At 40.0% G+C, this 13,277-nt stretch overlaps 1 protein-coding gene across 2 annotated transcripts in view; it reads left to right on the top strand.

Moving 5' to 3' along the window:
- Positions 1-13,277, top strand: part of CLPX (caseinolytic mitochondrial matrix peptidase chaperone subunit X) — a 33,447-nt gene that overhangs the window by 9,050 nt on the left and 11,120 nt on the right. The window contains exons 5-7 of one of the 2 annotated variants that reach the window (XM_061557976.1): positions 3,400-3,565; positions 10,241-10,282; positions 12,244-12,312. In XM_061557976.1, the coding sequence (XP_061413960.1) occupies positions 3,400-3,565; positions 10,241-10,282; positions 12,244-12,312 (277 nt within the window). The remainder of the gene's footprint in view (positions 1-3,399; positions 3,566-10,240; positions 10,283-12,243; positions 12,313-13,277) is intronic. The other variant, XM_061557977.1, reaches the window with a different exon arrangement.

Below are 13,277 nucleotides of genomic sequence, written 5' to 3'. Positions count from 1 at the left end.
GACTCCGGCACCGGTTCTGCACAAACAAACTCACAGTACATCCCCCAATCAGTCTACCACCTGACGTTCTCCCGTGCTAAACCTCTGCATTCTTTGTGATTACTCTGCATATTTGATGTATTTCGTCCTTAAAAATCGCTGAAAAGGAAAGGGCAGTGCTCTATTAATGGCGCTGAAACTAAACGTAGCAGAAAGGCCATTACTGTATACAGTCCAAATAAGCCAAGAATACTAATGAATCTCGGCAAGAACGTATTATTGTTATTATTCCAATGCTTGCATATCAGGAAACAAACAAGTCTGCTGCCCGACACGTCTTGTGTCTCCGTTGTGTAATCGGCATATGCTTGTTTTTTTACCATTGCGTAATTTGTGGATTTTAAACCACATTTGTTTTAACTGCATGTGCAAGCAATTTGAATTGTTGAATGTGATGCTTGATCATTATTTTGCAGATCATGTTTGCATGGTGGAGAAGATAGGGATTGAGTTAAATATATATAACATCCAGCCCAGTATATAACAATGTCCCCCTGGGAGAAACAAAAAAGTGGATGTGTGTTCTCCAGCATTTAAGAGCAAAGTTTAGATCATCACTCTGTGTTTCCATTTTTAAACGAGCTCCATTGTGCCAATAGCAAGGATATCTCGGTGTTTCTATTTTCCTATTGTGGGAACATTTTTAAAACTGCTGAGGTTCATAAGGAAGGTGTTTGTGTAAGTTCTTGATTGCCAAAAAGTTAAAAACATTGTGATAATGCTAGAAACCGATACAGCAGGACGACTGCTAAATCAGCAGTCGTCCTGCTGTTTCGGTTCCGCCTGATGACGGACGCTTGTGTTGCGATCGAAACGTCGTGATTTAATTTATTTTCTACCTACGTGACTTTACCAAATGAACCAAAGAGTATGGATCCCTGCAGTCACGAAAACTTCAAATCTAGATTATAATGCTAGAAGGCAAACTTCAATGAGGCACTGAATTATATATAGACGTGAGGCTCACATCCATTGTACAATGTGTGACAAAATGCGGTGTCGCTGTGCCCTGGCATACTGCTCGGGTTGACTTAGGGAATGCCCCCCCCCCCCCTGGCTGGGCTACAAATGGGTTCTCTGGTGTCCACTCGCCTGCCCGTTGTCATTATCTCGCTGCAATTGTAAACAAAGCAGAGTTTCCTCCCCCTCCCTACATGCTTGGCGAACTAAAGCACTTGTCTGCAATCTATTCATTTGAATGCCCTTTTAATTTATTGCGCATTATTTGCTTGGGTGTGAAACTATTGGGATTCTGCGAGAGTTACCTGAAAAACCATCGTTAAGTCCATTATATTTGAATTTATCTTTGCAGGTAATTTTGTAACATGGCAGATTTGGGGCTACAACAGCTCCATACGGGGGGGACCTTTGTGTTCATGTAGAAGCTCTCTCGTGGACAATCAAATCTGAGTGCACTGACCACTCGGCTATATGACTATGGTACATTAAAGTGTCAGATTGCATAAACTAATAACATTTTAACCAATCATTGCACGTAAGCACAAGCGTTTGTTTTTTCTTGGTAAACAAAGGTAGTATTGACTATCTATGAATTAGTGCACAAGTACAGATAGTTACACAGAAAATATCCTAGTCCTTTATGAATAAATAAATAAGCACTTGGCAGTATGTGTACAAGGTCCACCTGTCTGTATCTTTCTCATGACCTCAGGCATCCCTCATGAAGTTGTGAACACGTGGTCTTTAAGCAGAGTTAATTTCTCTTCAGAGTTAATATTGTCAGGTGGTAGCTATTTTAAGCTGTGAACATAATGCGATGTTAATGTTTAACCAGGCTCTAAATGTTGTCCTAGGTTCGAAGTCCCAGTTGCAAATGTCCTGTAATTCATTTGTTAAGCCGTTTGAAAAAAATAGTTTTGGCCGGGAACTTTGTAGTGGAAGAATATTTTGGTCTGTTTAATGACATTTTACATGAATCAAAGTAACTTTTAGTCAGGAGCCTTTGTACTAAACCACGTCACAGTGGTCCTAGATTTGAACCTTTAGCAGTCGCCTAATGTAAAAATGTAGAAGACAAAAATGTAGAAGACGAAGGAGTCGGTTGATCTTGCCTCATTCACTCACTACTGCATGGAAACTGTGAAATGAATATTTTGTTACTCATACAATGTTCGAAGCCAAACTTTCAGGACTTGTTTGAGATAAGTATTCAGCTTTAATAACTCGTCCTATAAAAAGCTTGCAGTGCTTGAAGACTATCCAAATAAATCCTATCTTCCAAATGCCCCGATGCTCAAAGGGCAGAAGGCTGCTCTTAAATTCTTTCTTTATAACAGTATAATATAAAAGTGGCATACTTTTACTTTTGTAATGTTTAATTGCACCAATTACATTTTAGTTGTGCTCTTGGCATATATTTACTTAGTGAAGCCTTTACATAAATAAACTAGTCAAATCTGTCTGTAATGATCTAGGAGTGATGTGACATGGCAGGATAGGGTCATCACGATCCATGGGCAGAGAGCCCGTAGGTGTCCCCACATCACATTTCGTCATTTGTTGTTTCCACTTTCCTCTGTCTTGTGCCAATATGCTCAAGTTGTGGCCACATCTTTCTGGCACAAATCCCTTGTGTTATCAAGCCCATTCTCTTTTAGGTCTTCCTCTCCATGTTTCAAAAGAGCACGCTTTAAATGTTTATTTTGTCCATCCTAGGATATGGGAAACCACCTGAATTTTCAGAGTAGCATGTAGCAGGGGGGAGCATTGTAGACGTAATCAGGAAGACGTTGTTGAGGCACATGTTGGTAAGTGGAGCGCAGGTTATCAATCACAGATTGGCACCCAGAGGATAAAATGGCCTCTACTGTAAGAATGTCAGGAAGGTTTCTGGTGGAAATAAGTGCCGCCTAATTGGCAGATGTTGCTCCAATCTCAAAGTGTCGGGGAGGTGACGTCTTCCAAATGGACACCCCCCCCCCCCCCCCCAATAATTAGCGGGTCACGTCACTCCACATGGGGGGTCGAGGCGCCTCCTCCCCCCTCCTCGGCGTCAACTCACAACCCTCACTACAAAGGCAGAACCCTCACGTCACGCGATCTCCGTAACGCTATTGAGACATAGAAGTAAAAAGGACGTCATGATGAACAAGGGATTGTAACCTTAAAATGACATAGGTCTGTGTCACCGCGCCCTTACAAATTGCACACGCATTGATGCAATTAATATCACGTCGCGGTCTGCTTTTCACTTGCAAGTTTCAGATTTATTGCAATATACCCGTTCTTGGACGGGCAAAAGGCTTGTACTATTATATTTTGCCACCTCCTGATGTTACTGCTATGATGGCATATTTAATGTTGCTTACGTGCTTGCTTCTCACATTGTGAAATTGTTAGATTTATGACTTCCTGGACAAGTTTGTGGTTGGGCAGTCGTACGCCAAGAAGGTGCTGGCCGTGGCTGTGTACAACCACTATAAGCGCATCTACAACAACATCCCCGCACCCGGCCGTCAATCCAGCGAGGCTCTGGAGAGCAAGCAAGTTCCGCTTTCCCCGCGAGGTAAGCCTTTGTGTATCTCAGGGGTCGGCAACCTACGGCTCCGGAGCCGCATGCGGCTCTTTACGGGCTGCTTCTTGACGATATGTACGTATGTACAGTATGTACTCAGATGCATTGCGGCTCTTGAAATACTGAATTTTGTACCGAATTGGAAAGAAATGGCTCTTCTTGTTATTTTGGTTGCCGACCCCTGGTGTATCTAAACAAATGTGTGTGTGTGTGTGTGGGGGGGGCGAGTGGAGGCGAAGCGGTTCACGCACTGAACCTACGAACCATTTCACCTGAGATTGACTCCCAGCCACGACTAGAAATCAGTGGCGAGTGATATCGGAACCAGTCCTGAGCAGCGTGTTGAAGTATGGTCGAAACAAACTCCCATCACCCAACACTTCATTGGGAGGCCTTCAAGCAGTAGTGTATGCGTGATCAAGGGTTGTGCTGATCTGCACATTGCTTTATGTTTCATGTTGATTCATTGTCATACGTAACAGTGACAAATTTCCCTCGTAAATTAATAAAGACATTTTCTCAGTCTACTCATAAGGTGAGTGGTGCATGGTTAAACAGTGGCTGGGCTCATCTCCTGCGATGATGATGTGCTTGTTGATAGCCTCTGGCAACAATTTTATCTAAGCAAGAGATGTCTTTGTTATTTGTGATGGTAGATTTTGTCATGAGGCATGTTGCCATCAAGATGATCCGGTTCACAGAATGCACAAGTGTGTGGGGAGTTGTTTTTTGTCTTCTTTAATATTTTGTTGAAACAGCTTGTGTGTGTCACATCACAGGTCTATTTGCCCAACTAATTCCTTTTGTTTGGTTTTATGTCTCTGTACTGTTTATCATTATATAGTCACTGTGTACAGCATTCTGAGGTGTTTGTGTTTTTAGATGGTTTCTAAATTAAATGTGTTTCTTCCGGCGATTCAAGTAAATGTAGAATAGTTTATTGGTAAAAGTTGCGTGATTATATCATTATTGATTATATTAGTGTTTGTCTTGTCTTTGTCACATTAATCTTAAGCGAGGCCATAATCAAAGTGGGGCACAACGTTTGCGTCTTATTTAAGTACTGTGCACAACATGCAAATGGAACATTTGATGCGCCCCCATTGGTTTTATAATTTTTGGGGGGCTTAAAAGCTGAAATTATTTTGGTCTTTTAGGATATTTGAGTACCATGTGACTTATTAGTCGGCACACTGAGGGACGGACCCGGTAATTTGAGTATCACGTCTATTCACGACCGTCGTTATAAATGGCGAGTGATAGCTGAATCTGACATGGGCCCCGCCAGCCACACTGACCAGTGAAGTATTATGCTCAAGCAACGCCCAGAAATCACACTTCCTTGATTCAGCAGTGCATTGACTCAGCAACTTGGATCCCACAGCCACCTAATGATCTATTTGCGGAATTACCAGCACACACAATCGTTATACGTTTATAACTTTGTAAAACCCATCGGAAAGATATTGTGCACCCAAATCCTAGCTCAAATACAAAACTTACAATTAACATACCGAACCGATTGTATTAAATTTACCAGCTTAGCCAGCCTATGCAAATCAAACGGAAAACGGATGTACAGTATCCTTAAATATATAGTTGAATGGTCTTCCTGATTGTTCAACAGGAAGCATTGGGTATTGATAATCATTGATTGCCTTTGTGACCTTGAACAAAATTCCTTGAAATTTAGAAACAAAGGTGTATTCTATTAAATCAAATTCATGTAAACTTTCAGCGATTTATGACCCCACATTGTAATCTGCATTCTCCAACTATAGAAGAATGGGTCACCTTTTACAAAAAAGCACTATTTTCTCAAACAATAACTGCTTTAAATCTTGACTCAAAGCTTTCATGACTTTAGGGATTCATATTCTTTGGGTCTTTCGGTAAAGTCACGTAGACAGGTTGAAAGAAAATAGCAAACAATTACTTTACCGAAAGACCCAAAGAATAGTAACTGCTTTGTCGTAGAATTAAAAGTATAAATATTAAGCAGAACTCCATTCTGTGACTCAGCTTTTGGCATACATTTCCAGAAGTGGTTTCCGTAAACACATAAATCAAGTGCCTTTGTTGTCCAGCTGCTGATAATGCTTTGCTTTGGTTTAAGTTGTTGAAAGGAATATGTTGTTCGACATGAATGACGGGTTTCTGTACACATGTTATTTTGTGAAACTGTTTGTATCCCTCAAGGGAAGTGCATAAAAAAAGATTTTCAAGCAAACATTCCGCACATGCGCAGCTGAGCAGAGAGATTTATATCAGCGGGATACTTGCCAAGGTTACATGTCTGCAATGAGTGGGTACAGACCCCACTGTTTCCCTTCGACCCACATTTTTCAGACACGTGAGTGAACTCAAACCCAGTTGAACCCCACGGGTTCCTTAAGTCGAGCCTGTTGTGTGATTTATTAGTCTGGGTATGTAGCGATAGACAGTCATTTAACATGTAGTGGTGCTTAATATTCTTGTACCACGAGAATGTTAGGTTATTTATAGTTTTTGTTTTCTACGCATGACATGCCGTAGCCACTGGATGCTTTATCAAGTATCTGCATGTTTACGGCCGTGAGACCAGCATGCAGAACTCTGCACTGTGCTTCACGTAACAGACGCCCTGTCAACTGATTTTAGGTAGTTGTGCATGACAGCAGCAGCTGGCCTCGTACACTTTTTTTTCGGGTGAAGTAATAATGGATACATATTCTTGTTTTTTTCGGAAAAGTCACGTAGAAGGAAAATAATAAAAATTTAACAATTTTATTTCCCTTCTACGTGACTTTTACCGAAAGAACCAAGAATATGAATCCCTGCAGCTTTAAATCGAAATTTAATAATGGATAGGCAAGTGTCGGAGGTGTGCACACATTTGCACTCGTTGAGAGAAGAGTCTTTCCTGCAGCCATATAATCATCAGTTGTTTATGTCTGCAGCCCCCAAGCAACACTGGATTGTCCCGAGATTGCTGCAGCAAGCTGTTGAGAATAACCATCACACCTTATCGTGATGTTCCTGTACCTTGTCATCACCACAGCGTAATACAACGTTCAGTTTACTGTCATGCAGGATTCGTTTTAACCTTTGGCTTTGTTGACCTACACATGAGCTGAATAACTGCTTTCTAAATTAAGTTAGAAAGAGTTGGGCTGCTGAGATGGCTCTTTTAAAAAAACACCTCTGTAAGTGGGCTTGTTCCTAAGATATTTTCCGAAAACAATACGGTAAAATAAAATAAAGGTACAACACCACATTTGCTTTGTCACTGCTTGCCCATGTCACTGCTGGCATAAGGGCCTTTATTAGAGGGAGCTTTATAGAGCCACTCTAGAGGGAACTTGGTCTACTCTTTCACTCTGGTCTGACATCTTGGAAGAGGTGGGAGTCCCCACACTTTACCCTGTCACACGTGACTTGCCTAGTGACTAACAGTGGGTGTGTACCCGTTAGATTTCTAGTTGGACAGAGGTGGGGGATTTAAGAAGCTTGCACCACCGGTGGTGAGCTGTTTACTACCTCGCCTGATATACAGGAGGTCGTAGGTTTGATCCGGACCCTGGTTTCTTCATATTTGGAGTTTGCATGCTCTCGCCGTGGCCGCGTGGATTTTTCTCCGGGTCCTCCGGTGTTTCCCTCCACGTTTAAAAACAGAATTAGGCTGCTAGAAATGTCTACGTGATAAGCCACTTCGTTGAGTTCTCATTTGTGGCCAGGTCGCTTCTGAAAAAGAGCTTTATCAGTGGGCCTTATACGGTCAAATAAAATAATTTAGTTTTAGTTTGAACATTTGGACACCTCCGTTGCATCTGAGCGCTTTTTCTAGTTATAGAGCGCCCTCTAGTGTGCAATTTTGCAACGCATGCCATCAAATGAGGTTAATGATTATGAATGACATTTCTTTTGGTTACCTGAGTTAAATGGTTAGAAAATGCCCTTTATTCCTAACTTTAACTTATTATTTTATTTGCTTCATTTTTATCATTCATATAGTTAACATCTCGTCACGGTGGCGAGATGTTAACTATCTCGCCTGGTATGACGTAGGTTTGATCCTGACCATGATGCCTATATATTTGGAGTTTGCATGTTCTCCCCGTGGTTGCTTGGATTTTTCTCTGGTTCCTCCAGTTTTCCCTGTACTTTTAGAAACATGCGTTTAGAGTATTTGGCTGCTATGAATTTCCACGTGATAAGCCACTTCGTTAAGCTATCATTTGTGGCCAGATCGCTTCTGAAAAGAGCTACGTAGCTCAGTGGGCATTGCTTGGTAAAATATAGAATAGTTTTAGTTTTTGTAATGACAAAGCACGAACCAAATCCCGTGTGCATCGTGCTCACGGTCTAACTCTGAAGTGTTTGTCTTTGCCTCGTGGACCACATGGCCCCCATTCACTCAATCTCAGGCTCACGTTTGACTTCCCCAATAAATGTCAGCACACCAGCAAGTGGGCCTTACCTGGTAAAATAGAAAAATATTGTTTGGTTTAGTTCTGTTTGCATAAAATACCCTTACGAAACACTGCAGCTAGCAGCGCACCATCGTGTGCAGGACGATAGCTCGGAGAGTTGACGTTACTGATATTTCTTAAACTACTTAAAATATTCAAGAATATGAATCCCTCACGAAAGCTTTAAATCGAAATCTACTTAAAAATGTGAACCGAAATATTTGTCTTTTTTAGACGCATAGAAAGTATATACATAAGTATTCGACTGTATATTATGAAGCTTTGTTATCAACTTAAATATTTAAAGTTTGAACACTTCCTAGTGTCAAACGTACTGGCGTTTGTTAAACCATCAGACTGATGTATGTTAATCCATCTTGAACTTAGCATGGTGACCCATGAATAAAAGTCGTATTTGCATGGTCAGGTCAAAACAATTATTTTTTGCCCATTAATGTACGTGTTGACTTGCCCGTTGAACAAAAAATACACGAGACTTTGATGTTGTGTTTTCTTTTCAATACTTTCCATTTTGATTCGTTAACAAAACCTATCCCGAGTGCTTCCTTGTGTGTCCAAGTCCACATCTTGGTACGGGTAGAAGTATTTTTCTCAGCAGACATGCTTGACTTATACTTCATATTTAGAGTGGTGCAGATTGTGTTCCACTGATGTTTATAATGGCTCTCGGCCTATGCAATGTTTCGGCGAGTGGCTTTGGCTTGTGTGTTTTTGTGGTAGCGTAATGCCACCTGCACATGTTCATTATTCAGTAGCTAATTCACGAGTTGAAAGAAGCTACTTTTTCAGTGTTGCCATTATATCAAAAATTTAACGCATATTTGGAAATTTTTGGACAAAATAATGTGTTTACTGAATAGGGATACATCTTGTTTCTTTCGGTAAAGTCACGTAGAAGGGAAGTAATAAAATAATAAAAATAAAACATAATAAAACAATTCTCACGACGTTTTGTAAGTCCATAAGTAAGGCGTCAATGTGCATGGTTGTAATAAGGATAAAAAAAAACTAGCTGTGGGTAACATTGGCATTTAGCATCATGGGGGGGCACCCAGGTCCTACCAGAATACGAGCAGGGGGGAAAGAGACTGAGTTGGGATCACACCATCGGCAAAAGAATACCACCCAAAATCAATTAATTGCTGTGCTCGCGGACCATGCATAATCCCTTAAGAAAAAAAACCGGAAAACTAGATGAATAGGATTATCCGTGTAACGTATAAAATAAACGCAATGTTGCTGGGCACTTCTGCAGGAACTGAATTGATGGGGCGTTTTCAGTCTGAGGAAGCTCCCAGCATGGTCAATGAAACGTCGGACTTCATGCCAAATAAACACTTGGTACAACCCTAAAACACAATGGTCTGTGTAGCACAACCGCATAACCCTCTGCTTTAGTCCCTGCTCTACTGTCTTGTTTTCTATTAGACCTACATAAACATTGGCCAACACTCAATCTTTTGGTCAAATTCACTCTCCCAGCATAGCACGGGTCCTGTTTTAAAGTCACAGGGAATGTCCAACACGGCTACAGCCAGAAACAGCCAGTGCGTATTTATCACATTATTAAGCTCTAATAATTTAATCTGAGAACTCTTGTAATTTGTTCAAGAATCTGATTAATTTGCTCCGTTGACCATGATCAGCTAACTTTTAGGTTGTGGCAACGTAAACTTGGTTTAAATATACATTACTCGGAGTAATCTTGAAGAAGAAAAAACCCTCCATTACGCAAAATTCTGCTTAGAAAAATAAAATTGAGTGCAGGGAAATATGCATCTGGCTACAAATTAAATCTTCAATTTCAACTTACGTCAGTCGTGGAAAAATGAAAGCAATTAGTTGGAATGCCTTGCGTAGAGGGACTGGATTGTTTCTGTCAACAGTCCCAATGAGTGTAACTCATTGCGTCTAAAATAAGCTTGGGGATATTCTCATCTCTGTCAATGTCCTTGAGACAGAGGAATAAATGCCACATTTAAATATTACCTTAATTTAATAAGTGTGTTAATTTGGTTATCACTGGACACCAAAGTGTTGTTGATTTTTTGGAATTAGTTTGCGGATCTCTATTAATAAGGGCTGTTTGAGGCTCCGTGTCCGACAAGTGTATACAGGATCAGGGCTCATTGTCTCATTTTCCTCTTCCGAATGTCCGCTTGCTTGCTTGCTTCTCTCCCCCTCCCTGCTGTAGAGCTCGAAGTGAGGAGAAGAGAGGATGAGTACAGGTTTGCAAGTAAGTGGTCCCCTTCCACTTCACCTCCCACCAACTCCTCCCCATCCATCCTTTCCATTCAGAGACAGCGGTGAAACGAGTGCCCTGCCCACACAATATGACAACAATGCAGCAGCTCAAACTCGTGGAGCAAAAACTATTCTGGAGCACCTGCCAGTTGCTGCAGTTGGACATCTACAATTCACGTGTTTATAGAGTAGCAATTTAATCTGAAATATTTCAGACTCATTTCTTATCTAAAGACACTTTTAAACAGTTTTTTTAATTGGCCATGCCAAGCTAATGTCGTGCAGCAGGTTAAACTGGATGATCCAAAGTGCTATTAAATCACTTAACTCTACATGTTTTGGTTTTAAGCCATTTGCCTTAATGCTCTGTGTTGTTTCATGCGTGCATGTAAATATGGTTAGTTCTTGTTACCTACATACCCCACACCCCAAACAATTGCCAAATTTTGTCCCTGCCAAATGCAAATGCTAACGACCCTTCTGATTTCTTGCTTCTCTAACAACTGCTTTTGCTGCTTTTATAATAGCACGAAAGAAAACACTTTTATGGAACTAGATATGGGTAAACAGTGCTGATATTTTTCTTCTAAATTTAGGACACCAAGCACGGTGTGCATTTGGTTGACGCAAGTGTGGTGTTTTTACTTGGTAACTCTTCACATTACAGTGTATACTGTATCAAAATAGACTTTTTTATTTTCATCTTGCAATTAACCAAGTTAATATTTTTACATTTCGTGAAATTGAAAACACATGTATTTGTTGTTGTATTTGTTGCTAATGAGTTATGTTGGCGAACTGTGGCTTGCTACGATTACATTCTTAATAAAGGTGAGGTCACTCCGCAGTGAAGTAGAGTGGGAAAATGGCTAAATAACAACCCACCTCCATGACCAACATGGTCGGGGAAGCCTTCATTCAGCAGTGTCTTGAGAAACGACTCGACTATTTTTGATCGATTTGGTGTATACAATTGTGCGCATGATTAAGTATCATCACAGCATATGGAATTAAAATAGACCTATGTTAATGCTAGTATTTACATACTTCAGATAGTTTTTGTGGACAAAAAATAATGTATTGCCCTGACCATAGAAATGTGAAATTTGCACTGGTTGGCTCAGGACTACCAATTGAGATAACCACTAACCCATGCTGGCTTCAGCAGACCCACACTTTACTTATAAAACTCTAGTCTACGCATTTAGAAAAGTATCCTTTTGCAACAAACATGGAGGTCACAATTTTGGGATTATTATATTTGACTTGAAAGCATGGATTCATGAAATCTGTTCATCTATGTTAACACTTGTTAACACTTGTAAAAATTATCCAATATAAACTACGTTTTTAAATAAAGTACCGTTGCTATTGTAGAGTTGGCTCTGCGGAAAGCCAGACAAATTTATGAATTGGTTGGCCAAAACTTTGTGACCTAATCGAGCATTTAAAGTATTTTCCTTGCCGGCCAAGGCACGATGTAATTGGCATGTGATGCCGCAACTAATGACATAGCCTCGTTAATGTGACTTGGAACACAATGTTGTTATCCCTCATTAAATACTTACAAGGACAAACGCATGCATATGCACACATTTTCTCCCATGTTTATAACCCTGGACATAGGATATTGTAACGTTTTAAGTGCATATTACAACTGAGGAAATAAATTATAAGGATTGACCCTGTCACAAACTATCTAAATGCAGGTCTACATGGGCAAAAAACAAAGACAGAAAAATACCAGTCGACCTATTTACAATGTGGATATTTCTGCTGCCACATCTGACCCCACCTTCAGTCTAAATCACTGGTAACATTTAAATGTTACAAAAATCTAATCATAGCAAGCCCAGGTGTTAAGTGTTGTATGTGCCAAGGCCGTGTGAAGCATTTCAATACCAACTGCCTCTGCCGTTGTTGAGGGCGCATGAAATGTGCCCTGTGTGTCAGGAAGGTATAGGAGCAGTAGGAAGGGCAGGCTAGGATGGAGAGGGCAGCAACAGCAGCTCACATTTCAGGGTGAGATATTCTTTAACTTTATATAGTGCTGAAATAAAATTTGGAACTCTACGTGAGAAATCCTAAATTTTAAAATGTGAACATTGATTTTTAAATACTGTCCTTGGTGGTAATTATCCAGCCCAATATTACAGATATAAACTGCCTATTGGAAATGCTGATTTTACATAACTATGTCCTGTGATTGTAATTGGTGACTTGGATTTTCCAGCTTCGTATTTTTGTTGTAAGGTTTTTGGTCTTCTTAAAATGTTGTCCTTGCAAGCTTTGTTTCTATTGACCATGCTAATGTTATTATATAGTAAAAACAATCCACATATCTTGTGAAAGATGGCAGTCACGAGCAAAAACTAAAAACAAGATGCAATTATTAAAACATTTGCTTGGTAGTAAAAAAACATTGCTTATTTAAACAGTAAAATTATTTCCATATATGAATAATATTCGGTGTTATTTTGAGTTTAATTTTGTCCTCGCAGCAGGAGTATTCTTTCGGATTGTCCAAAACTACCAATCACAACTGCAAAGGCCATATGTATTGTTTTAGTATATAAATGCAACAATTTAATGTGCATATTCATACAATATATTTTGTTTAAATGGTCAGCCATATGAATAATATAGGCTGATGAGTAATCTCAGGTTAGAGCATTTAAACTCAAAATACAAAGTTTATATATAAACAACGGTTTGTACATAAAGATCTCACAAAGAAGATAGACGCTTCTCTAACCATAGATTTTTAATCTCCAGATATTTTGACAGTCGTTTAAGAGAAGAGACCTTTTAATTCCTGCCAGTCCATGCACCTACGGTTAACCGATTATGAGGATCATTATTAACTCTTGGAAACCGACGTGTGTGCGCTGACAGGATTTAAACTCTCTCTTGATCGGCTGTTGTAACGTCTGGAGATTAAATCACACTATGGTTGTAGAAGCATGTTTTTGGTGAGACCTTTCCTT

This window comes from Lethenteron reissneri, chromosome 24 (genome assembly GCF_015708825.2).
Source record: "Lethenteron reissneri isolate LAM-NWPU_2019-01 chromosome 24, ASM1570882v1, whole genome shotgun sequence".
In the NCBI taxonomy this organism is placed as follows: Eukaryota; Metazoa; Chordata; class Hyperoartia; order Petromyzontiformes; family Petromyzontidae; genus Lethenteron; species Lethenteron reissneri.
This window is presented reverse-complemented; position numbering and strand designations above follow the sequence as displayed.